Genomic DNA, 26314 nt, shown 5'->3' with positions numbered 1-26314 from the left:
CTCTACCATCTCCTCAACATGCAGCTGATTGTGGCTAGAGGAAGCACATCATACAGGTCAGTGCTTGCAAGCCTGACAAAGTCATGATACATTCATTCTACAGAGTCCTATGTGCCAGTTATATATCAGCTACCACGGCAAAGCAAAAGGTGGCATTAACTAGCATATGTGCGTAGCATGGATACAATGAGGCCATATTGCCACAAGAAGCGTGATAGAGCTGACAATTGGCATCCTGAAGCAACCATTCCACTTCCTGGTTGCTCTGAAGGAGCAATGCCATAATAGGCTTCAATATTTATGGTGGTATGCTGCATGCCACAGAACTTTGCCATTATGGGAGAATAGACCCTGCCTTGACCTAAAAGCAAGAAGCTGAGAAGCACGAGCATGCGGATAAGATATAGAGGAGTAAGAGGAGGATAAGGAAGAAAAGATGTGGCGGAGAAGGAAAAGGATCATGTGAGAGAAACACTTCAAGTCCAATACCATTAACAACAATCCCAATTCCACATTCACCTATTCCTTCCCTCTGTCACTGATTACCAAACATCTTAGCCACAATTCAAAAATAAAAGCCAGCACAAAATACACATTCTAAACCAAGTTTGTAAATAAAAGCATACCATGTTGTATACAAAATGAAACTAATCATCCTTGTTGATTCCCTTAGTGCCTGTCTTCCAAATGCCTTTGGGTGTTCTAATGCCTCTATATGGTGCTACTCCAGTGGCTGCAGCATGTTTTGTGAAAGCCTGTTGACTTTCAGTGCAGATGGCCTTGGGGAATGACCAAGAGCAGCTCTGGACCTAAAGGTCTAGTTTTAGACTGCACCATTGCAGCATGGGCTGCAGCAATCTGGGTTGGCTGACTCAGAGGCAACAACAAGAGCCTTGGCAGAGTGGCATGGTTGAAATTACAAATGCTGTGGTACTGAGAAAGGGCAGCTGGTTCATGCACCTTGGAGTCACTGCCATTTGCCTGGGGTGCAATCTCAGCAATCATAGTGCTCTGTGGAGGGAAGACTGCTGGCCCATTTTCATACCCTGGAACTTATTTGAACACTGCCAACCACAGTAATGATGGCAGCAGTCTTGTTAAACTTGTTTAAGTGTAAGCTTGTATGGCAGCAAGCTGATATTGCGTGACAGCAGTCTCGGTCTCCATTGCTATGCTCAGACTTTTGGGAAAAGCTGCTTGTGCCAACAGAAAAGCCAAGACATCAACAATCAGATGCTGCACCTTGGTTTTAGGGATAAGTGTGTTGATGGAGTTGGCCACCAGCTGAATGCAGGAAAGATGAGCTCCAAGCTCTGAGCAAAGTTGGATTCCTTCATTCTCGTTGGCATTTATCATAGGCTTCCTAACAAGTTTCCCAATGTGCCAAGCACTTTGGTTTGTACACTCATAAGCCTTTTTTTGTAGTCTGGCCCATCAAGGGCCTTATCCAAGTCCTTTGCAGCAGGACTGATGTGTAATCTTGCTCTCCCCTTTGTCCCCAGCCTTAACTACAGTGTATTGTTGTCCAGGGAATCATCCACATTTAATTCTACACACATACGAACTAAGAGCAGGAGTACGCCATTCTGTCCTTCAAGCCTGCTCTGCCACTCAAAAAGGTCATGGCTGATCTGATTGTAACTCCTTCATACCTGATAACCTATCTAGCTCTGCCTTAAATATATTTAAAGACTTTGCATCTACTGCCTTTTGAGGAAGAAAGATCCAAAAACTCACAATCCTCAGAGAAAAAATTCTCCTCGTCTCTGTCTTAAATGAGTGACCCCTTAATTTTAAACCATGACCCCTAGTTCTAGATTCTCCAACAAGAGGAAATATTCTTCCCACATCCATTCTACCAAGACCCATCAGGATCAAGTCACCTCTTAATCTTTTAAACTCCAGTGGATTCAAGCCCAACCTGTCCAACCTTTCCTCATAAGACAACCAACCCGCTCCTGGTATTAGCCTAATAAACCTTCTCTGAACTGCTTCTAATGCATTTACATCTTTATTTAAATAAGGAGACCAACACTGTACAAAGTACTCCAGATGTGGTCTCACCAGTGGCCTTAATGGGTAGGAGGTTGAGGGCTGTACAATCGGAAGAGAAAATGAGGGAGGATAGATTGCATGTCACCTTCCCAACGCCATCCAATTAACTCAGGGGTGGGGAAGGTCCTGGAACGGCTTCCCTGCCCAGAGGCCAATTGAAGCTCTTAAGTTGTCAATTAAGGACCACTTAGAGGCCACTTCTTGCCACCACTAGTAGGGACCATATGCCACGATGGTAGGCTGCCCAGTTAAAGTTGATGGCCTCCTTGTGGGATCAGGGAGAGGCTGTCCTGATTAGGAACACTGCGATCCATGGAGGGCTCTGTGTTGGGAGGGCCAACCCCACTGAAACCTACCACCCACCAGCTCCCTCGCCTCCTCACCCTCGTGGTGGCCAGCCTGGCGGGCCCCAGCAAGGCACACAAATTTACCTTAAATCCGCCTCCATCTTCACTGGTCCGGGCCTGGTGCAGTGCCAGCAGTGGAAGCTGCACTTCCATTTGGTTGGCAGCTCTTGGAGGTAGGACCTCCACTCTTAAAGGGGCAGAAGCCCTAAATGTAGGCAGTTAACTGCCTGATGAACATACAATCACATCAGGGTTTCCAATAAGCAGGGAGGGGAAAATAAGAAGCTTGCACATTCTGCAGCTTTTAAGTCAGATGATTCTGGTATGAGAGGAAAGTGAGATTTGAGTCAGGGAATTAGACATGAGGATATCTTCGATGGATTCAGCCCTGTTGCTGAACATGGCCTCAGAAATGGCTCTTCCATTCATTAACCAGCAGTGACCTCTTCCATCAGGGTTAGAACATGTTCGCCCTTGGTTAGCTCTTGCTGCCTTTGGATGCAGTACATTTGAGTGATGTGGCTGTCATGGATGAATAGATGGCAGTATGCGCAAAGTATCAGATATGGGTGCATAGCTTGCAACAATGCTAAACAAAAACAGAATTACCTGGAAAAACTCAGCAGGTCTGGCAGCATCGGCGGAGAAGAAAAGAGTTGATGTTTCGAGTCCTCATGACCTGAGCAAAAGATGTCACAGACAGAAGAACAAAGAGATGTTGAAGCTTTTGATTATCTGCTTCTATCACTGCTTGCTTGTTCCTACAACCACGCCACCCCCCCTCCCCCCGCCCCCCACCTTAAACCAGCTTATATTTCACCCCTCTCCTAATATTCACTCAGTTCTGTTGAAGGGTCATGAGGACTCGAAACATCAACTCTTTTCTTCTCCGCCGATGCTGCTAGACCTGCTGAGTTTTTCCGGGTAATTCTGTTTTTGTTTTGGATTTCCAGCAACCGCAGTTTTTTGTTTTTATATTGCAACAATGCTAAGTGTGTGAGAGTAAGGTGAAGCATATAAATGCTAATTTTGTCTCCTGATTGCTGAAGATTGTTGGTAGGTGAGTGGTGATGGAGGTGTAGTGAATGGTGCAGTGGCTAAGGTTAATGGTGCAGTCAGTAGGATATAACATTTAAAAATGAAGCTACTGATCTTGATTACTTGTGTGAGGTTATTAAACTTCTTGCAGCACTGTATTCAGGTCCTCTGTGGCTGTTTCCACCATCTTCTGAGCAAGTGTCTGGAGGATCTCCTGCCTCTTGTGGATGCAGGACATTTCTCCTGTTTTCTACCTCCTCCACCAAGACATCCAGTGCACAGTGTGAAAACCTGATCTCATATGGTCAGCCATTGTCCTTTGTGCCACAACCCTATTCCAAATGGTGTCAATACCTCCAGCAGCCACAATGTGCCTTTCCTTTCTTAGGCCCTGGCTAGATTTAAGCAATTAGCTTTAAATAGTGCTAGCAATAAACAAGATTGGGTCCCTGCTAATGTGTGGAACCAATGAACAGCATGATTAGCACTGACTGTATGTGACAAGCAATGATAATGAGCAGGCAGCATGATGAGCAAGCAGCATGAATATTACTCACTGTGTAATTACACACAGCATGATTACACATGGTGATCCCTGTGCCCATTTCAGGGGCTATGCAGTTGAGCCCCCAGTCTCTCTTAAACAAACATCAGACCTATTGTATTTTTGCAAATCAGTTTCTTTCTCTTGCCTTTAAATGCATGATGGGACCATACCTACCGGGGTTAGCTTGAGATCCTGCAGGACATCATCACAATAGTGAAACTCTGAGAATTCCAGGTTCACCATTTCATTCTTTAGCTCCAAGATTCTGCCCATAATTCCATCCAGCACATGCTGAATAACCCTGCGCTTCTGAGGATGCACAATCTGGTCATACAGAGCTTCCATATTACGGAAAATTTGCACATACTTAATGTAGAAAGTTGTCAGCATCTGAAAGATCATCACGCGATCTGTCTGTGGTTTAGCAACATGGGCAGTGATCTCCTGCTTCAGAAGGTAATGCAGAGCCTCATGAGTCTCAATCCACATCTTATTGTAAGTTCTGCAATGAAAGAAAGTGTTGGATAATGATATGAATAACAGGCACAAAAAGTTAGAGACCAGTAATTTTAAAAGAAGAAACCTGAATACCCAACAATCAACTGACGGAATTAGGCCACAAGATTTCATGTTTTTAAACAAAAAACAGACCTTACTATATATCAAACAGAATTAAACAAAGTGAGCATTATTAACTTGACACTGCTGTTTATAAAGATGTATGCTATTATCTCAGTTCTACTTTCTATTCCGCCCCCTCCTACCCCCCCAACCCCAAGAGTTCCCTTACCTTATGCAATCTTTAAGGTTCATTTACTTTTCCTGGGACCAACTCAAAAGGTATATCACCATTCTCCAGAATTCACTTTGATTTCTCTTCAGTGTCCCAGTTATTTGCCAAGATACAAGATTTCATGGGGGCCTTCCATCAGAGGTTGGCTGAGTGACCCTCCAATTTCTTTACCGACCTCACAACTTTGAAATCCACAGCTCAGCACAAGCCTCCCTGCAACTTTGTGCAGTGGCTTAAAATGTCAGTAAACACCCTTAGTGTCCAATGGTTTCAAACTGCAACCAAGTTGATTTTCCTTTTATTCATTCATAGGATGTGGGCGTCGCTGCCAAGGCCAGCATTTATTACCCACCCCTAACTGACCCTGAGAAGGTGGTAGTGAGCTGTCTTCTTGAACCATTGCAATCCATGTGGTGTCAGTACATCCACAGTGCTGTTAGGGAGGGAGTTCCAGTATCCATCAACATTGAAGGAAAAGCGATATATTTCTAAGTCAGGATGGTGAGTGGCTTGGAGGGGAACACCCAGGTGGTGCTGTTCCCAAGTGTCTGCTGCCCTTGTCCTTCAAGATGGTAGTGTTTGTGGGTTTGGAAAGTGCTGTCTGAGGAGACTTGGTGAGTTCTTGCAGTGCATCTTGTAGATGGTACGCATTGTTTCCACTGTGCATTTGTGGTGGAGGGAATTAATGTTTGTGGGTGGAGTGCCAATCAAGCAGGCTGCTTGTCCTGAATGGTGTCAAGTTTCTCGAGTGTTGCTGGTGCTGCACTCAACCAGGCAAGTGGGGCGTATTCCATTACACTACTGACTTATGCCTTGTAGATCGTGGACAGGCATTGGCAAGTCAAGAGGCGAGTGACCGCTGCAGGATTCCTGGTTTCTGACTTGCTCTTATGGCCACAGTATTTATATGACTAGTCCAGTTCAGTTTCTGGTCAATAGTAACCCCCAGGATGGTAATACCATTGAATGTCAAGAGGCGATGGTTAGATTCTCTAATGAACATACGAATTAGGATCAAAGGAGTCACTGTGATAGGTTGTCACTGATGAATGGGATGGCGATTATTGTGGAGTCAAGGTGGGGAAGGGATACTGTCCTCAGGGAACCCAAGTTTGAGTAGGTGCTCGTGGGCAGCCAGTCTGTTGTGAAGATATACCAAATGCCTTCTCTCCCTGCCTCCTCCTCTTCATGCTTAGACCAAATGGTACAGCACTTAACCCTTAACTGCACAAGGCAATGACATTTTCTCCCTTATTGAGTACAGAAAATCTCTCCAAATTGCTCCAGTAACTCACCAAATAGCTTCCGTAAACTTAACCTCAGCATAAGGGAGTGTAAAACACCTCAGCTTGAACTTGCTGAATGCGCCGTTAAATAGTCCCAGAACAGAGTCCATCTTACTTCCTAACACTGCTGCACCTGCATATTAGCTTAGCAGCTACTGTAAACTACTCGCACCAATGAGTTCTTCCCCTTGCTACTTCTTGTATGCTTTAATAGAATATGTATAGAATTTGTATTGGACAGAAGTCAAAATCGACCCTCCCACCTGATAGGCAAGAAATCTACCCCTTAACCACTAATCTTCACGTTCAAGGTAAGTATTGGAGTGCAGTTCTTTTTACCTTGTTAAGAAAGGTTGTAATTGCATTAGAGAGGGTACAGAGGGAGCTGAATTGCTTTTTGTTGTAAGGAGTGAGTGAGGAATAAAAGACAGCGGGGTGAAATTGGACACTACCATGATTACTAAACAAACAGAGGACATTTACAAGGATGTTGCCAGGACTGTAAAATTGCAGCTATGAGGAAATATTGGATAGGCTGGGATTGTTCCCCTTGGAACAGAGGATACTGAGGGGAGATTTGGCTGAGATGTACAAAATTGTGAGGGGCCTGGATAGAGAGGATGGGAATGGTCTATTTACTTTAGCAGGGAGGTTAGTGACTCGGGAGCATACGTTTAAATTGATTGGTAGCAAGATTAGAGGGGAGATGAGGAAAATATTTTTCATCCAAAGGATTGTAGGGGTTTGGAACTTACTGCCTGAAAGTGTAGTAGAAGCAGAGAATCTCAACTCATTTAAAATGCACGTCAAGTGCATAACCTGCAGGGCTACGAACCAAATGCTGGAAAGAGCCATTAGGCTAGGTGGCTAGTTTTTCAGCTGGCACAGACATGATGGGCCAAATGGCCTCCTTCTGTGCTGTAAACTTTCTATTCTACTCTATAGGAGCAGGAGTAGGCCACCCGGCTGATCTGAATGTAACCTCAACGTCCTCAGGGTCCTAAAAGGTTTCAATTAAGTCTCCTCTTACTCTAAATTCTAGTCAATACAAGCCTAACCTGTTCAGCCTTTCCTCAGAAGGCAACCTGCTCATTCCTGGTATTAATCTGGTAAACCTTCTCTGAACTGCTTCTAATGCATTTGCATCTTTCTTTAGGAGACCATTTCTGTACACAATACGCCTTATGCGGTCTCACCAATGCCCTGTACAACTGAAGCATAACTTCCTTACTTTTGTAATCAATCCCCTCACAATAAGTGATAACATTCTATTACCATTCCTAATTACCTGCTGTACCTGTATTACCTTTTGTGATTCATGCACTGGGGCACCCAGATCTCTCTGAATCACAGAGCTCTGCAATCTCTCACCATTTACATAAATGCTTCTCTTTTATTCTTCCTGCCAAAATGAATAATTTCACATTTGTCCACATTATACTCCATTTGCCAGATCTTTGCTCACTCACTTAACCTATCTATGTCACTTTGTAGTCTCCATGCATCCTCTTCACAACTTACTTTCCTATTTATCTTTGTGTCGTCAGCAAATTTAGCCACCGTTCCTTTGGTCCCTTCATCCAAGTCATTTAAAAAGTTGAGGCCCAGCACACCACTCGTCACATCCTACCAAAAGACTCATTTATGCCAACTCTCTGCTTCCTGTTAGCTAGCCAATCTTCTATCCATGACCAATGTTACTTCTTACACCATGAGCTTTTATTTTCTGCAATAACTTTTGATGTGGCACTTAATCAAATGCCTTCCGGAAATCTAAGTACAGTACATCCACTGGTTTCTCTTTATCCACAGCACATATGATTCCTTGAAATAAATTGGTTAAACATAATTTTCCTTTTACAAAGCCATGTTAACTCTGCCTGATTGCCTTGAATTGTTCTAAGTACCCTGCTATAACATCTTTAATAATAGCTTCTAACCTTTCCCCAATGGCAGATGTTAGGCCAACTGGCCTATATTTCCTGCTTTCTGTCTCCCTCCCTTTCTGAATAAAGAAGTTATTTTTGCTATTTTCCAATCTAATGGAACCTTCCCTGAATCTAGGGAATTTTGGAAAATTAAAACGAGTGCATCAACCATCTCACTAGCCACTTCTTTCAAGATCTGAGGATGAAGTCCATCCAGGACCTGCGGATTTGTCAGCCCGCAGCCCCAGTGATTTGCTCAATGCCACTTCCTTGGTGATTGTAATTTTTCCAAGTTCCTCTCTTCCCTCCATTTCCTGATTTACAACTATTTCCGGGATGATGCTTGTGTCCTCTAAAGTGAAGACAGAAGCAAAATACTTGTTTAATTTGTCTGCCATCTCCCTTCTTTCCATTATCAATTCTCTATAGGATCAATGCTCACTTTGTTAACTCTTTACTCATTTAAATATCTATAGAAGCTTTTACTATCTGTCTGTATATTAGTAGCTAGCTTTCTCCCATACTCTAATTTTTCCATCCTAATTAATCTTTTTGTCATACTTTGCTGTTCTTTATATTCTTTCCAATCTTCTGACTTTGCGTAATCATATGCTTTTTCTTTAAGTTTGATACTGTCTTTAACTTTTTTAGTTAACCATGGACAGTGGGCCCTCCTCTTGGAATTTTTCTTTCTCATTGTAATGTATATATTTTATATATTCCAAAATATCATTTTAAATGTCTGCCACTGACATATCCCTTAACCTCACTTGCCAGTTCACTTTACCTAGCTCTGTTTTCATGCCCTCATAATTGCCCTTATTTAAGTTTAAAATACTAGTCTTGGATGCACTCATTTTTCCCTCAAAATGAAGATAAAATTCAATCATGTTATGCTCGCTGCTAGCTAGGGGTGCACTAGGAGGTCATCAATTAATCCTATCGCGTTGCTCAATACTAGTTTTAGTAAGTCGGCTCTCTGGTTGGCTTCAGTACGTGCTGCTTGTTCTAAGAAACTATCCCGAATCTATGCCATCCTGTAGCCATGTCTCTGTAATGGCCATCAGATCGTACTTATTCATTTCTATTTGTGCTATCAATTCATCTCTTTGGTTTCGAATGCTATGTGCATTTAGATACAGAGCTTTTAGTTTTGTACTTTTATTATTTTTGTAGCATCTAGCCTTATGTGCTCACTTATTCTTAGAATTGTACTCTCTGCCCCTTCCTTTCACAGTCTGTTTATCATTTCCTTTTCTTGCCTTGTCTCTACTCTTTGGTTTACCACATCTCCCCAAATTTGATCCTTTGCCCCCACTATTCAGTTTAAAACCCTCTCTGCTTCCCTAGTCAGGCGGTTCACAAGGACACCAGACCCTGCGCGGTTGAGGTGTACACCATTCCACTTTCCCCAGCACTGGTGCCAGTGCCCCACAAACCAGAACCCACTTCTATCACACCAGTCTTTGAGCCATGCATTCATTTCTCTAATTTTATTTGTCCTATGTCAGTTTGCACGTGGCTCAAGTAATAATCCAGAAATTATTACCTTTGAGGTTCTGCTTCTTAATTTGTTGCCTAGCTTGTCATACTGACTATACACAGCCTCCTTCCTCATCCTGCCTATGTCGTTGGTGCCTACATGGACCATGACCACTGGATCCTCCCCCTCCCACTGCAAGTTCCTCTCCAACCCAGAGCAGCTTATTCCAAACACTGACACCGGGCAAGCAACAAAGCCATCTGGTCTCTCGCTATTTGCTACAGAGAACAGCGTCAATCCCCCTTACCATACTGTCTCCTACTACCTCTACAGTCCTTTTTGCTCCTCCCACTTGGATGGTTTCCTGTACCATCGTGCCATGGTCAGTTTGCTCATCCACCCTGCAGCCCCCACTCTCATCCAAACAAGTTAAGAGAACCTCAAATCTGTTGGACAATTGCACAGGCTCACACTCCTGCACTTTGGACCACCTTACCTGCCTCATTCGCAGTCATATCCTCCTGTCCCTGGTCACTGGCCAAATCTGAAGACCCTGTCATAAGTGCTGTGACTGCCACCTGGTCTAAAGCATACAGGTAACTTTCCTGCTTCATGATTTGTCGCAGAGTCTGCAACTCAGCCTCCAGCTCAATGACTCTGAGCCAAAGTTCCTCAGGCCAGAAACACTTAGGGCTGAATCTTCTGGTCGGCGTCTGTGTGTGTGTGTGTGTGTGTGTGTGTGTGTGTGTGTGGGGTGGGGGGGGGGGGGGCGTCACACCGATGCATAAAATGATGTGTGATGATGTTGGGCGTGTGTCCTGACATCATCGCACGCCATCGCAGTATTTCGTTCGGCGGTTGCACACCAGAGTCAGCTGCGTGCCCGCCGAAACATCCAAAGCTCCTCCCCCCCAAACGTAATGCTTAATTGGCTCACCTGTTTAAAATGGTGGCGTGCAGCCGCTCGTGGGCACTTATCAGCTCCGCACCCACCCCCCATAGGAAAAATCCAGGCCTTAGTGCAGACATGTCTGCCCTGGATCACAATGTTATCCAGGAGCTCCAACATGCTGCAGCCTTGACACATCACCTGTCCTGCCTTCCTTAACGTGTTTTAAATTAATACTTAATTATATTAATCACTTATTTATGCTTTCTTATATATTTGATTAACTTTACCATCAAATTGTGTACTATTTTAAACCTTAGGGACAGAATATAACTTACCCACTTAACAGATACTCATCAAACACTCACCTGTAGTAGAGCAAGGACCAATTTTTGTAGGGTGAGAAAGATAGGAGGAGGAAACGATCAACTCCTTCTCCCAACTCCCCTCTCACCAAACTCCAAGTCTTCACTCAGTTTGTCAGCTGCACTCCATTTGCGATGATTGTTGAAGATGGTCATTGTCTGGCACTTGTGTGGCGCGAATATTACTTGCCACTTGTTAGCCCAAGCCTGGATATTGTCCAGGTCTTGCTTCATTTGGACACGGACTGCTTCAGTATGTGAGGAGTCGCAAATGGTGTTGAACATTGTGCAATCATCAGCGACCATCCCCACTTCCGACCTTATTATGGAAGGAAGGTCATCGATGAAGCAGCTGAAGATGGTTGAGCCTGGGACACTACCCTGAGGCACTCCTGCAGTGATGTTCTGGAACTGAGATGATCTACTTCAAACTACTACAACCATCTTCCTTTGTGCTAGGCATGACTCCAACTAGCAGAGAGTTTCGCCCCCGCAATTCCCATTGACTGCAGTTTTGCTAGGGCACTTTAATGCCACACTCAGTCAAATACTGCCTTGATGTCAAGGACAGTCACTCTCACCTCACCTCTGGTCAATGGTAACCCCCAGTATGTTGATAGTGGGGGATTCAGCAATGGTAGTGCCATTGAATGTCAAGGGGCAATAATTAGAATCTTTCTTGTTGGAGATGGGCATTGCCTGGCAATGTTGCATATGTGACACGAATGTTACTTGCATTTGTCAGCCCAAGCCTGGATTGCTTCTAGAATGGCAACTGCAATAAGGTTATCTGACTTTTATTGAGAAATTCTATAGCTTTCTTCTTTTAGCTCTCAGTTAAACAAATCGTTCCCCTTAGTAAATTTGTCTTATTATGAATACCAGCTCCCAATTGCAGGCTGCATCATTGACAATAGATGTAATATTTACTCAGTTTCAGGTGTAGGTCTGGTTTAACTCCCAACTTCCAAGGAGTTACAAGCTACATAAGACTCAAAGCTGACACAGCTGCTTTTCCAAACAGTCTTGCTGCTGTTTATACCCTAACTGAATTCAGAGATAACTCAAAACAAAGTATCTCATTAAACTCCACCCATCTCAATGGCAATGTGGCACACACAACCTGTTCCCGGGTAGAAACACAAACTACCTTTTAATTCCAAAGCTTTCCTCAATTATGGGAAAACACATAAATAATTTTTCCTTCACATCATGTCTCCAATTCTTCAGCTAGTTAAACCCACTTGTTGTTTATGATCTTATCTTTCTAGCTGTTAACCTCTTAAACTAACATGGCCGCAACCTTTTAAGTGCAATAAGCTCTAAACTGGTTTGAATTTCATTTACTTCAGGGTTGCTTTTACCAGTTTCTCAACCAGATACCCCATTTTCTACAGTTAAAACTTTAATTCCCTAAACTAAAAGTTATATTCTAAAACATATGCATTATAAATTAGATATTTGAAACAATAGTCATTGATGTATTTTACAGTAAATATGTCAGATATATGTTATAAAATCATGAAATAGTACAGAACAGGAAGAAGTCATTCAGCCAGTTGAGACTGCACTGGCTCTTCTTCATCATACTCCCCTTCTCCTTCCCAATATCTCTGATTTTTTTTCTCCTTCAAGTATTTGTCCAATTCCCTTTTGAATCTGTTTTTGCTTTTGAATCTGTATCCACTAGTGCATTCTAAATGCTAACCATTCATTGCATAGTAAAAGTTTTTCCTCATGTCGCCTCTGGTTCTTTTGCTATTTACCATGTTGATCTTTCAACCATTGGAAACAGTTTCTCTTTATTTATTCAGTCCAAACCCTTCATGTTAAACTTTAAGCAATATTCATTCCCTATCCATTTTAATTTATGTAAGAATTTTGGACCAGTCACTTGGCGGCACAGAACTTGAGTACTGCTGAAAAGAGAGATTGTTGCCAAAGCTTTTCATCTTGCACTCAAGATAAATGCAAGAATGCCGAATTTCAAATGATCACAACAATTTATACTACAGGGGAAAAGGGTGCTGACTGGTTGGCAAGTTGACTGATTGGCCGAAGCATTGCTAATGGGAAAGCAACAGGGAACTATAGGCTCCCAAGCTCCCAGGTAATTCAAAAAAGTCACAAGGTTTAAACATAGTCCTTTTGTTTGCAGAGGACAAGTCACAACATGTGAATGCATGTCATTTCTAGCAAGCGTAAAATGAACCACATTGCCAGCTCAACTGATTATCTTAAATTGATTGTTCGTGTACCTATTAGGACATTCAGGTTTGCTCAGCAAGTGCTGCCCAATCACAGAATCGCATTTAACAGTAGATGTTTTGGGTTTTGCAAGCAGGGGCTGGTTGAGTGCTCTCTTTACTCTCCCTATAATGAACAACCGAAGGAACATGCTGTTTGATTCGATCAGCAAATTAGTGGGGTGTATAGCCTAAGTACCTGGTATCGCCTATGTACCTGGCATCATGCATGACATTGCTCAATTGAGCGATAGATGGAATGTCTTTTTGGATTGATGGCAGTATTCTGCTAGTGATTGCAGAGTAGCAGCATGAAATAACTTGTTTATCCTGCTGTTCAAATTGTTGAGATACTTAGCCTTTCCAGGATAATTTGAGATAGACAAGGCACCTTTCAGGTCCGACAGCACCAGCCTCTGGCCCATTTGGGAGTTTGCGCAATACATAGCAAATAATGACCTGATCAGGACAGCCATTGTCTCGCAGGATAACTTTCCTTTATTCTTTCCTGGGGTGTGGGCCTCACTAATATTTTGTTGCCCATTCCAAACAACTGGAAATCTGTAATAAAAACATAAAATGCTGGAAAAACTCAGCAGTTCTGACAGCATCTGTGGAGAGGGAAACAGAGTTTAAGTTCTGAGTCCGTATGACTCTTCTTCAGACACATGTAGGCCAGAATGGGTAAAGATGGCAGATTTCCTTCCCTGAAGAGCATCAGTGAACCAGATGGGAACTTGCAACAATCAATGATAGCTGTCATGGTCATCATTGATGGGACTAGCTTTAAATTCAATTAATTAATAAATCTGGAATATAAGTTCCATCAGCTGCCATGGTAGGATTTGAACTCATGTTCCCACAGCATCAGCCTGGGCCTCTGAGTCCAGTGACAACACCACTTTCGTCCATAAGGGAGTCATCCTCACCATTGAGGGGAGATTTGATAGAGGTGTACAAGATTATGACAGGTTTAGATAAGGCAGACAAGGAAAACCGGTTCCCATTAGCTGATGGTATACAGGCTGAGGGATACAGGTTTAAGGTTTTGGACATGCAAGGGAGGCACGAGTAAGAACGTTATTAATGCAGCAGGGATTAACAACTTGGAACTTGCTGCCTTTGAAGGTGGTGGAAGCAGAGACAATCGACAATTTTAAAAGGAAATAAACTCCCAAGGGACGAAGCTGGAGAGTGGAACTGACAGGATTGCTCTCTGTGGAGATTTGGCATAGACTCTCTGGGCCGAATGCCCTCCTTCTGTGCCGTGAATCTGGCTCTATGGGCCAGATTTTCAATTCTGCACCAAGAATCTGGCCACTGGTCCATTTCCAGGTCCCAACTTCATTGTGTCAGCAAAATGGCCTAATTTTTCTTTATTCTTTCATGGGATGTTGGCATACTGGCACGGCCAGCATTTTTGCCCATCCCTAACAACCCTTGATCTGAGTGATTTGCTAAGCCATTTCAGAGGGAAGTTAAGAGTCAACTACATTGATGTGGGTCTGGAGTCATATGTAGGCCAGACAGGACATTAGTGCACTTAAAGGACACTAGTGAACCAGACATTTTGTTTTTATGACAATCGATGATGGTTGCATGATCACCATTCCTGACAGAAACTTTCAATTCCAGATTTTATTAACTGAATTTAAATTCAACCAGCTGCCGTGGTGAGACTTGAATCCGTGCATCCTGGGCATTAGCCTAAGCTTTTGGATTACTAGTCCAGTGACATTACCACTACTCTATCATCTCCACTGAACGGCCCTGGGGAGGGTTTGGCACTTAATCAACCACGTCAAAAGCAGCCTAGGGGCAGGGCACAATCACTGAGAGCCCTTTGAAATGGCTTGCCGTGGAGATAGTCACCCAAGCATAAGAATGGGATTGGGCCACCACTGCCAGGGCAAACAAGCATGGGCAGATCCCAGGTTATCTGATGCCATCCTGGAGTTCCTCATGCAGGCTGTGCTGAGAGGTGGGAATTTTTTTCCCAGCACCTAGCCGGAAAAGAACTCACTAAAGGGCATGGAGATGGCAGAGTAGGTCAGCAATCATGGAGTCATGTTAAGGATGTGTGTACATGAGGTGGATGCCACAAGCACTTCAATAGTCTCAAATCTGTGAAGGTGAGTGGTAAATGGTACCCAAGTGAAACACCTGTAACGTGTACACAGCAGCCTGCGCATGAGCTCAACAGACTGCATGCCCATAGTGCTCCCTAACATTGTCAGGAGTACTGGTCTCTTCACTGAGATGTCAGTCACCCTCACATGTGGCGCAAAAATGAGGAGTGGGCACCACTGAGGAGTGCAACAACTCATGTCAATGCCATGTTATGCAAGTTTAGAGAGGACAATGTACTCATGCTTTATTCTCCCCTCATCCTACAGGAGAAGCAGGCATACAATTACCTGGAGATGACATCACATAGGTGCCATCACGGCATGCCATCAGTGATAGCAAAGTCATTTGATAGGTCTACCCTGAAATAAAGGGTATGGAAGAGTCTCCTGCCCAATGCGCACTGTAGCTCGTCCACCACCAGACGTGCGTAAACATCTGCTGAGTTGTCCCGCGTTCTCAACATCTTCCTCTCTTGTCACTCCAACAGGGCCTGCAGCCTGGGTCAAGCAAAGGCAGCCAACAGAATATAGATACAACATCGACCTCCTTGGGAGGGGAAGACTCCTCACATCCAATCTCTGCACCAAATACCAGTACATACACATTTCACCTCAGTGAGGCCACAAACTAGATTAGAACAGGGAGCACTGAGTGAGCATCAAAAGGCAAGCAAGCAGGAAGAGCATAGTGAGGCTGATTCAGCTGTTTGCAGCCCCCTTTGGAGGAGGGTGGCACAACCAGGCTCCACAGGGTAAAGATACTGGACCTCAGGTGTCACAGGAGGGGGTTTCTGGAGCAACAGAAACAGATGATTTCCCAATTATAAAAGATCCCTGTGGTGCCTCTCGATGAGCGAAAACTGCATTGCAACTCTGGAAGGAGTTCCTCAGTCCCTGGGAAGAGGCAGCTCAGGAGGATTCATGCAATGATCTTCCCTATGGTAGACAGCTGGGAGGCTGTTACTGTAATCAGACTAGTCTCTCTTCTTGAATATAATCAGAATCACAGCGTCCCGGAGATCCACCGACATGCACTCTTCTTCCCAGATGAAGGTTGTGCAGGCGTGTATCTCCACTGTATTCCAGAATTTCAATAGAGATTCCATCTGCTGCAGAGGCCTTGTTGTTTTTACATCTATTGAATTGCTTTTTCAACCTTGATCTAAACTAGGTAGCTCCGAGATGGAGCCAGGTGCAGTATAGAGGGATAGAGTTGAGGACATTCAAGTTGAAGACAGAGTTTCAGTTGAGGTGTTCTTCAAAAATGCTCTCTCCAGCAAGCACTGACTGCCTCTCTGTCCTTGAGCTTCCCTGCATGCACGGCTCCCAGTGGGGTAGGCCCTTGAGTGCGTAAACATTGACACCCTTGACAGCATTGATGAAACCGTGCATGTTGTTGTTGTCACAAACTGTTAGATCTCCCATGTTCTTTCTGACGCCATGTGCTCTTTATGCTTTATGGTACACCACTGCCTTTAGCCACCTGTCAAGACTGCTGCGTTTCTTTTGAAACATGATGAAAGTTCCATTCATGAAAGTTTTGCAATTATACTCGACTAGGACCTGTATCTCGGTCATTTTCAGTGAACCAGTCACGATGTTTCCTGGTACAGAGACAAAGGATTTCTTCGCAGGTGCTTGTTATGGTGGACTTAATGTTCAACCAAACAATGTGGGCACACTGTAGCTTCTGGTGGCTGAAGGTTGAGAGGTTGATAACGAGGCACTGACTGAAAACAGCCATCTTGATGTGATTTTTGATGCCTTGAGGTTTTGCTTGAAGTTTTGCTTAGAATCATAGAAAAGTTACGATGCAAAAAGAGGCCTTTCAGCCCATCATGTCTGCGCCGGCCAAAAAGAGAAAAAAAAGAAACTAGCTGCTCATTTTTAATGCCGATTTCCAGCAGCTGGTCCATAGCCTTGCAGGTTATAGCACTTCAGGTGCAGGTCCGGGTACCTTTTAAATAAGTTGAGCGTTTCAGCCTCAGCCACCAATTTAAGCAGTGAATTCCAGGCGCCCACCACCCTCTGGATTAAAAAGAATTTCCTCGTGTCCTCTTTAATCCTTCTACATATCACCTTAAAAGTATGCCCCATGGTAACTGACCCCTTAGCTAGGGGAAAACAGGTCTTTCCCGTCTACCCTATCCAAACCTCTCAATTTTGTACACTTCAATTAGGTCAGCCCTCAGGCTCCTCTGTTCTCAGGAAAACAACCCTAGCCTATCCAATCTCAGAACTGCAATTTTCCAGCCTTGGCAACATTCTTATGACTCTCTTCTGTACCATCTCCTGAGCAATTACGTCCTTCCTGTCATGTGACCAGAACTGGACACAACTTCCAGCTGTGGCCTAACCAGCATTTTATACAGTTCCACCATTACATCCTTGCTTTTGTATTCAATACCTCGTCCAATAAAGGGACCCATTCTATACCATTCTTTACCACCTTAATCACCTATCCTACCACCTTCAGAGATCTGTGGACGTGCTCTCCAAGGTCTCTCACTTTCTCAACCCTTCTCGATATCCTCCCGTTTACTGAGTATTTCCTTGCTTTTTTTGCCCTCCCCAGATGCATTATGTCACACTTTTCCAGATTGAATTCCATTTGCCACTTTTCCACCCACTCAACGAAACCATTGATATCTTTCTGGAGACAACAGCTATCCTTCTCATTACTAACTGCACAACCAAGTTTTGTGTTATCTGCAAATTTCATGATCATGCCTCCCACATTTAAGTCTAAATCATTAATATATGCAGTAAACAGCAAGGGCCCCAACAATAAGCCCTATGGAACGCCACTGGAAACCGCTTTCCATTCGCAAAATCATTCATAACCATTAGCCTCTGTTTCCTGTTGCTGAGTCAATTTTGGATCCAACTTGCCACCTTCCCATGTATCCCATGGGATCTCACTTTTTGACTAGTCTGCCATGTGGGACCTTGTCAAACGCCTTACTAAAATCCATGTAGACAACGTTCACTACACTACCCTCATCAATTCTCCTTGTTAGTTCCTCAAGAAATTCTATTAAATTAGTAAGACACAATCTTCCCCTAACAAAACCATGCTGACTATCCCGATCAATCTATGCCTTTTTATGTGACAGTTTATCCTGTCTCTCAGAATTGATTCCAATAATTTTCATACCACCAACTGACTGGCTTATCCCACACAACCTTTTTAAATATTGGTACAATGTTCACAGACCCTGTCGCTTCTGTTGCCTCTGCTGTTTGTGAGTAAATTGATGGGGGTGGCAAGTTGGATAAGGCGGTGATCGGTCCAGCAGTCATCAGTACTTGGCACCAGTAATGTGGTCATCCCTGAGGTCTCTTGCTTGAACAATGGTGTAGTCAAGCAAATGCCAGCGTTGCTATGAGGTTCTGTGCTTATCTTGCTCACAGAAGACGGTGTTGTTGATGGCAAGGTCATGTTCTGGGTACTTTGCCAGGAGGATAATTCCTTTGGCGCTTGCTTGCCCTTTTACTTCCTTGCCTATCACACCTTACACTCTGCCTGACTCTGGCATTGAAATCTTGAGGAAGATCAGTTTGTCACCTGCTGGGACTTTTTTTATTTATTAGTTCATGGGATGTGAGTGTCACCGGCTAGGCCGGCATTTATTGCCCATCCCCAATTTCCCTTGTTCAGAGGGCATTTAAGGGTCAACCACATTGCTGTGGATCTGTAGTCACATGTAGGATGGTAGATTTCCTTCCCTAAAGGACATTAGTGAGCCACATGGGTTTTTACAAAAATGGTTTCATGGTCATTGTCAGACTTATAATTCCAGATTTTAATTGGGTTGGTGGGATTCAAACCCCCGTCCCCAGAGCATTATCCTGGGTCTCTGGGATACTAGAATACTAATACTGGAATACTAATAGGAATACTGGAATACTATTCCAGCGACAATACCACTATGCCACCACCTCCTCTTGGGCTAGGGGTTTTCAAGGTCAATGTAGAATCCCTCCTTGTTCTCATCTGTTGCCTCAAGTGCAGGAGTTTATGAGCTGATGACAATGGCATGCTGATTCTTCATTGGGGTGAGCTGGGCTGTCATAATGTTCTTGCTTATCCCACAGCAGGAGTTGCTGAGTCACCAGGCAAGCTCTTTTTTGATGGCGATGCCCATCCCATGGAGATGTTGTTCCTCTTCTGGAAGGGCCTTCCAGGTAAAGGTATACCTGCCACCTGTTCCTTCTGTTGGCCTTCTCCTGCATGCTGTGTCTCACCTAGGGTGCAATGTCGATATTGAACTGCCTGAGTTCCTGAGCTATGATGGCTGTAAGGACTCTGCCAACCAACACCCTGAGACAGGCACACATTTGGACAATACTGACACCACCCTTTAGGCCCCTCATTTTCTTAGCTTGACTGACTGCCCAACCCCACCCCACCCCCTCCATCTCAATACTCATGATACCAGGGTCCTTCCCATTTCACTCCTTCATGCCCCTGGCCCAAACCTCTGTCCTCCTCTGGATTCCTCTTCAGAACTCTCCTCACCCATTGACTCACCCTTCCCTGTACTAAATCACCATGCAAGAGTACATTCTCCTGCACCTGTTTCCTTGTGCCGTAAAGTCAAACACCGTACACACAACTGCACAAAGCCGACAGCTTCACACCATCTTTTAAAAATTCATGTCACAGGATTCTCATGCACTGCTGACTTTACCTTGAAGGTAGGACATAATTAAAAAAAGATTTTAGGCTAATTAATGCTCATGGCATGCAAATATATTACAAGTAGGAATTAGTCACAGGCCAGCATAATGCTTGACATGTCACAAACTTTATCTCTGCATCTCCCACTGAACTAAGTCACCCTCTGCATGCCATGTTTCCCTTGTGGGCTTCATACAAAAAATTCCGTCAAGTGAGATTGCCATCAACTGACATTCAGTTTGGGTTCTGCTAGGGCCACTCAGCTCATGACCTCATTACAGCCTTGGTCCAAATATGGACAAAAGAGCAAAACTCTGAGGATGAAGTGAAGGTGACTGCCCTTGACATCAAGGCAGCATTTGACTGAATGTGGCATCAAGGAGTCCCAGCAAAACTGGAGTCAATGGGAATCAGGGGAAAACTCTCCACTGGTTGGAGTCATACCTAGCACAAAGGAAGATGGCTCTGGTTATTGGAGATCAATCATCTGAGTCCCAGTACATCACGGCAGGAGCTCCTCAGGGTAGTGTTCTAGGCCCAACAACCTTCAGCTGCTTCATCAATGATCTTCCCTCCATCATAAGGTCAGAAGTGAGGATATTCATTAATGATTGCACCATTCACAACTCATAGAAACATAGTAAGTTTATGACACAGAAAGAGGCCACTTGGCCCATCATGTCTGTGCCAGCTGACAAATGCACCACCCAGCCCAATCTCACTTTCTCGCATTTGTCCATAGCCCTACAGGTTACGACACTTGAGATGCATAACCAGACACATTTTAAATGAATTGAGGGTTTCTGCCTCTAACATCCTTTCAAGCAGTGAGTTCCAGACTCCAGCAACCTTCTGGGTGAAAATGTATTTTCCTCATCTCCCCTCTCATCTTCCTAGCAATCACTTTAAATCTATGCCCCCTTGTCACTGACCTCCCTGCCAAAGTAAATAGGCCCTCCCTATCCATTTTATCCAGGCCCCTCACAGTTATGTACATCTCAATCAAATCTCCCCTCAACCTCCTCTCTTCCAGGGAAAGCAACCCCAGCCGATCTTGGGGTGGCAATTTTCCAGTCCGGGCAACATCCGTGTAAATCTCCTCTGTACCCTGTCTAATGCTATTACATCCTTTCGGTTATGAGGTGACCAAAACTGCATACAGTTTTGATCTAACCAATGTTTGATATAGTTCCAGCATAACCTCCTGCTCTTATATTCAAAACCTCAACTAATACAGGAAAGGATTCCATATGTTTTCTTAACTGACATATCACCTTATCCTGCTACATTCAGGGATCTGTGAGCATTCACTCCAAGGTCCCTCAGTTCCAATACACCTCTCTGTACCCTCCCATTCATTGTACAATCCTCTGCCTTGTTTGACCAAATGCATCACCTCACACTTCCCTGGGTTCAATTCTATTTGCCACTTTTCTGCCCACTTGACCAGTCCATATCTTCCTTTAGTTAATAGCAATCCTCCTCACCATCAACCGCACTTTTTGTGTTATCAATTTTTGTGTTATCTGCAAACTTCTTGATCATAGCCTCTACATTTACATTCAAATCATTAATATACATCACAAAAATCAAGGCATTCAGTACTCAGACCTGAGAAACCCCACTGGAAACAGCCCTCCAGTCACAAAAACATCCATCAATTACCCTTTGTTTCCTGCCACTGAGCTTATTAAGTATCCAGATTGCTACATTCCCCTGGATTCCATGGGCTTTTATGTTTTTAACCAGTCTGCCATGTGGGACCTTGTCAAAAGCCTTACTAAAATCCAGTCTGAAGTACAAGTGTTACAGCTGCTGCAGACATTAGACATCTGAAAAGGAAGTGAGAATGCTGACAATATGCACAAATCCAGCAACATCTGTGGAGACTGCAACATAGCCAAGGCTTCAGGTTGCTGACCATTCACCAGAACCCTTTCATCTGATGAAATGCCATCAACCTGAAACGGTTACCACTATGTGCTGTTTTCATTCAGATACAAGTAACATCCACAAGTTCACTGCCCCTTTGTCCCACAAGTTCAATTATGGAGTCCAACTCCTCGGATACTAAAGCAGGTTGTGTCCATATACAGTAAGGCCTGGACAGCATTCAAGCTTAGGCTGATGAATGGCAAGTAACATTCACACCACACAAGTGGAAGGCAACAACCATTTCCCCTTGACATTCCCATCAATTGGCATTACTATCACTAAAACCCCCTGTATCAATATCCTGGGGGTTACCATTAACCAGAAACTGGACTGGACCAGCCATATAAATACTGTGGCTACAAGGGCAGGTCAGAAGGTGTGAATTCTGCAGAACTCTGACTCCCCAAAGCCTGTCTAAAAGGCACAAGTCCGGAGTGTGATGGAACACTTGCTCCAACAAGCACTCAAGAAGCTTGACACCATCCAGGGCAAAGCAGCCTGCCTGATTGTCACCCCATCTGCTACCTTCAACGTTCACTCCCTCCACCACTGACATAGCGCCTACAAGATGCACTCCTTTCTGAGGACCGACACCTTGTCGGAGTGCAGCTGCTTACGTGTCCCAATGAACCCGAGAGCAATGCTGTCCACAGCTCATGCTCCTGGTAGGGTCTCCCATGCAGTAAGGTCGAGGGGGAGTTTCCAGACAAAGAACGATCCACAAGTCTGCAACGACAGAGCAGGTGGAGGAAGGCTGCGGCCCCAAGGGCAGAAGGCTGCAACGGGGAAGTTGCCCCAGTCGAGATGGTCCGCCATGCCACTGAATCCAGCCACCAAACACCAAGACCATGTGGAACCCAGCTGCACATTGGAGTCCCCACACTAAGCAGGCCTCTGTCAGGTAAAAAGCCCTGTGACAATGGAGGATTGGCAACAGAGGCAGGGCTGTGATATCTGGAGGCCCCCAGCCAAGGTTCCACACACAGGCAGTAGATGTATAACATTCGTCGAGCACCTGTGTTGGAACAGGGGTGCCTTTTGGCAGCTGCATCTGCATCTGAGCAGTCCTCTTCAGGATACCCTCTGCTCACCCGAACAAGGAGGGGGCTAGAAAAGGTGCCCCCCCCCACCCCCCAAAAAAGGCTGTCCCGTTTCATCTACCTGGGAAACTCCATCCAGTAGGATCACCATCCCTGTGGTCGAAACAAGAGAAAATGAAACTTAGGAACCTGGAATGTGAGAACACTTGTTGACAACCCTGGAAGACGAACAGCCATCATGGCTCGGGAGGAGCGAGGCACAACATCAACATCGCTGCTCTTCAAGAAAGCTGGCTCACTGGGGAGGGGCAGCTGAGGGAGGCCAGGTGAGGGTACATCTTCTTCTGGAAAGGGAAGTCAGTTTCGCCATGGAACAGGATAGCTGCCATGCTCTCCGAACTCCCCTTGGGGGTCAATGAGAGGCTGATGACCGTACGCCCGCATCTCAGTCATAACTAATGCACCACTGTCATCAGTGCATGCTTTAGATTCCGACCATAAAGTAAATGATAGGTGCTACACTGATCTCAATGGTATCCTTGCATCCCCAGGAACGACAAGGTCATCCTCCTAGGTGACTTTAATGCCCAAATTGGATGCGACCACGAAATCTGGAGTGGAACTATCAGCATGAGGAAGGCCAATATCAACGGCATCCTACTCTTGACCAAGTGTGCCCAATACTGTCTGATCATGACAAACGCGGTCTTCCACCACCAGAACAAGCTCAAGACCACGTGGAGACACCAGAGGACGGGGCATTGGCACCTCCTGGACTACATCATTGTCCAAGGCAGAGACTTGAGGGACATGCTTGTCACAAGGTCTGTGAAGGGTTCTGAATATTACCGGATGGGCCATCGATTCGTGCATTCAGTGATGAACATCTGCTTAGCGGCAAGACACCAGAGGACCCAAAAAGCCACCCAGAGACAGCTGAATGTTGCGACATAGAAGGACCCAGGACTGTGGAAAGAATTCTGGGCCCAGGTGCACAGGGCATTGGAGCAAGTGCCCACCACTAATGCCATTTCCATCCAGGCATACTGGAAGCAACTCAAGTCCGTTGTACTTGTCACCTACGCACAGGCTAATCGGGTTCGCACCACGATGAAGCCAGGACTGGTTTGACGCCAATGATGCTGCCATCTGCAACCTCCTTGAGTGGAAGCGAGCAGCCTTCATCGTCTGGCAAAGTCTCCTATATACCTGGCAAATGACTGCAGTGTACCACCAACTGAAGGCTGAGGTCCAGCGACATATTCGCAACATTAGAAACAACTGGAGATCCTCCCAGAAACCCAGTGTGGCTTCTGACCATCCTGGGGTACTGCAGACGAGACAGGTCCAGGAGAAATGTTGGAAGCAAAATCAAGAATTGTTTCTCGCCTTCATCAATCTGACCAAAACATTTGATCCTTTAAATTGTAAAGCTCTATGGATCGTTCTCCGCGCTTTGGTTGCCTATTAAAGCTTGTCACCATCCTGAGATTCCTGCATGACAACATGACCACTATCGCCCTGAGTGCAGGATCTGAAACTGACACCTTTCACATCCAGACCGAGGTCAAACAAGATTGTGTGCTTGTTCAACCTATACCTGACCATCGTCATCCACCTCATCCAAGATGACCTACCACCTGGTGTCAGCCCTCAGTATCATCTGGACGGGAAGCTCTTCAACATTGGTCGCTTCCAGATAAAAACAAAACTCACCACCATGGACATCCACGGCCTTCAGTTTGCAGATGTATGCTGCTTGATGGCTCACTCTGTACAAGACATGCAAAGGACACTTGGCCTCTTCAACACCTATATAAGAGGCTTGGCCTGTCCTTAAACATCACCAAGACAAAAGTTCTTCACCAACCTTCCCCGGGCCAGCTCAACATCCACAACGCCATCCACATAGATGGGGTGGCTCTGGAGTTGGGAAAGCACTTCCCTTATCTCAGCAGCCACCTCTCCCAAGGGACTACTGTCAATGAGGAAGTCCAACACCGAGTCAACTGTGCCGGTGCTGCCTTCTTCAAGCTGCGTCAATGTGTCTTTGACAACAGGGACCTTTGTAAGTTAACAAAGATTCTGATTTATAAGGCCTTTGTGTTGACCACCCTACTCTACTGCAGCAAAACATGAAATGCCTACTGATGTCACATTAAGATCCTTGAGAGCTTCCATCAATGGTGCTTGTGTCGAATCCTGGGGATCAAATGGGAGGACCGCTGGACTAATTCGAGTGTCTTCCATGAAACTGTGTCTACTAGCATTGAAGCCTGCAGAACCAGCTCCGTTGGATGAAAACTACCTCCCTTGGCAGGATCTGTTCTCACAGCTCTCTGTTGGCCAATGGTCAGCCAAAGGAAAAGGTATAAGAATGCGCTCAAGATCGCCCTAAAGCATGGAGGCATTAATGCCACTGACTGGGAGGAGATCGCTCGGTATGGCATCACCTGGTCCACTTCGAGGCTCAGCGACGCAACAGTGAGGCAAAACTGTGGCGCAGAGGAAGAAGGAAGCCAACCCAGAGTTGCGATTTCCACTCCCCTGAGCAACAACGTGCTCCCACTGTGTAAGAGCATGTGGATCCAAAATTGGGCTCCTTAGTCATCTGAAGTCTCACCAAGCCTGACAGACATCAGCAAAATGATTCTGAGGGACTGCCAACATCGACAAGATACGCTGTAGCAACTCACCAAGGCTCTTTCAACAGCACTTTCCAAACACAGACTTGTACCACCTGGAAGGGCAAGATGCATGAGAACACCACAACCTGCAAGTTCCCCTCCAAGCTACACACCATCCTGACTTGGAACTATATAGCTATTCCTTCAAAGGATAAAATTCCTGGAACTCACTTTCTAACAGCACTTTGGGTGTGTTTGCACCACATGGACTGCAGAAGTTCAAGAAGGTGGCTCACTACCACCTTCTCAAGGGCAATTAGAGATGGGCAATAAATGCTTGTCCAGCCAATGATGCCCACGGTCTGTCAAAAAAAAATTTTAAAAATAGGCAACTCCAAAAGCTACAGATGGTAGAAGTGATTATTTTTGTCACTGGTCTTGAGAGCTACCGCTTTGGAAGAGATAAATGAATCAAGGAATGGCTGAATGATTCTTTAAGCACCGTTAACTGATCCTCAGCATACAAACAATATAATACCATCCGCAGTGTAACAACTGACAAATATATCAAGGTTATTTGACAATATTGGCCTCATGATCATTTCAATGCCAAGGTAAGTTACTGTTCGGCAACACATTTCGCATATTTTATCAGTGTAATATTTTAATTTTAATTCCTATTACATTTTGCCCTTCTTCTGGTGCAGTTTAATAACCATTGATTGCCCTCCAGTACATGGATAAAGGCGTTGGCAACATATTTGACAACGGAATAGATCACAGCTTAGCTTTCACACAAATGCAATTTCAGTCAGTAAACTACTGGATAGCGATTAGAGGAGGAATTCTTGCTCAGATCAATTGTAGTGGACCTTTCATTGCCTCATCGCTCAGACAGAACAAGAATGGAATCTGGTCCTTT

General features: G+C 44.8%; 1 protein-coding gene across 5 annotated transcripts in view; it reads right to left on the bottom strand.

Annotated features, from left to right (window-relative positions):
* Window positions 1-26314, bottom strand: part of iqca1 (IQ motif containing with AAA domain 1) — a 259787-nt gene that overhangs the window by 203975 nt on the left and 29498 nt on the right. For all 5 annotated transcript variants that reach the window (XM_041200968.1, XM_041200969.1, XM_041200967.1 and 2 more), the window contains exon 2: window positions 4162-4489. In XM_041200968.1, coding sequence (XP_041056902.1) covers window positions 4162-4476 — 315 coding nt within the window. In that variant the 5' untranslated portion in view covers window positions 4477-4489. The remainder of the gene's footprint in view (window positions 1-4161; window positions 4490-26314) is intronic.

The sequence above is a fragment of the Carcharodon carcharias genome, chromosome 12, assembly GCF_017639515.1.
Source record: "Carcharodon carcharias isolate sCarCar2 chromosome 12, sCarCar2.pri, whole genome shotgun sequence".
Taxonomy (NCBI): domain Eukaryota; kingdom Metazoa; phylum Chordata; class Chondrichthyes; order Lamniformes; family Lamnidae; genus Carcharodon; species Carcharodon carcharias.
This window is presented reverse-complemented; position numbering and strand designations above follow the sequence as displayed.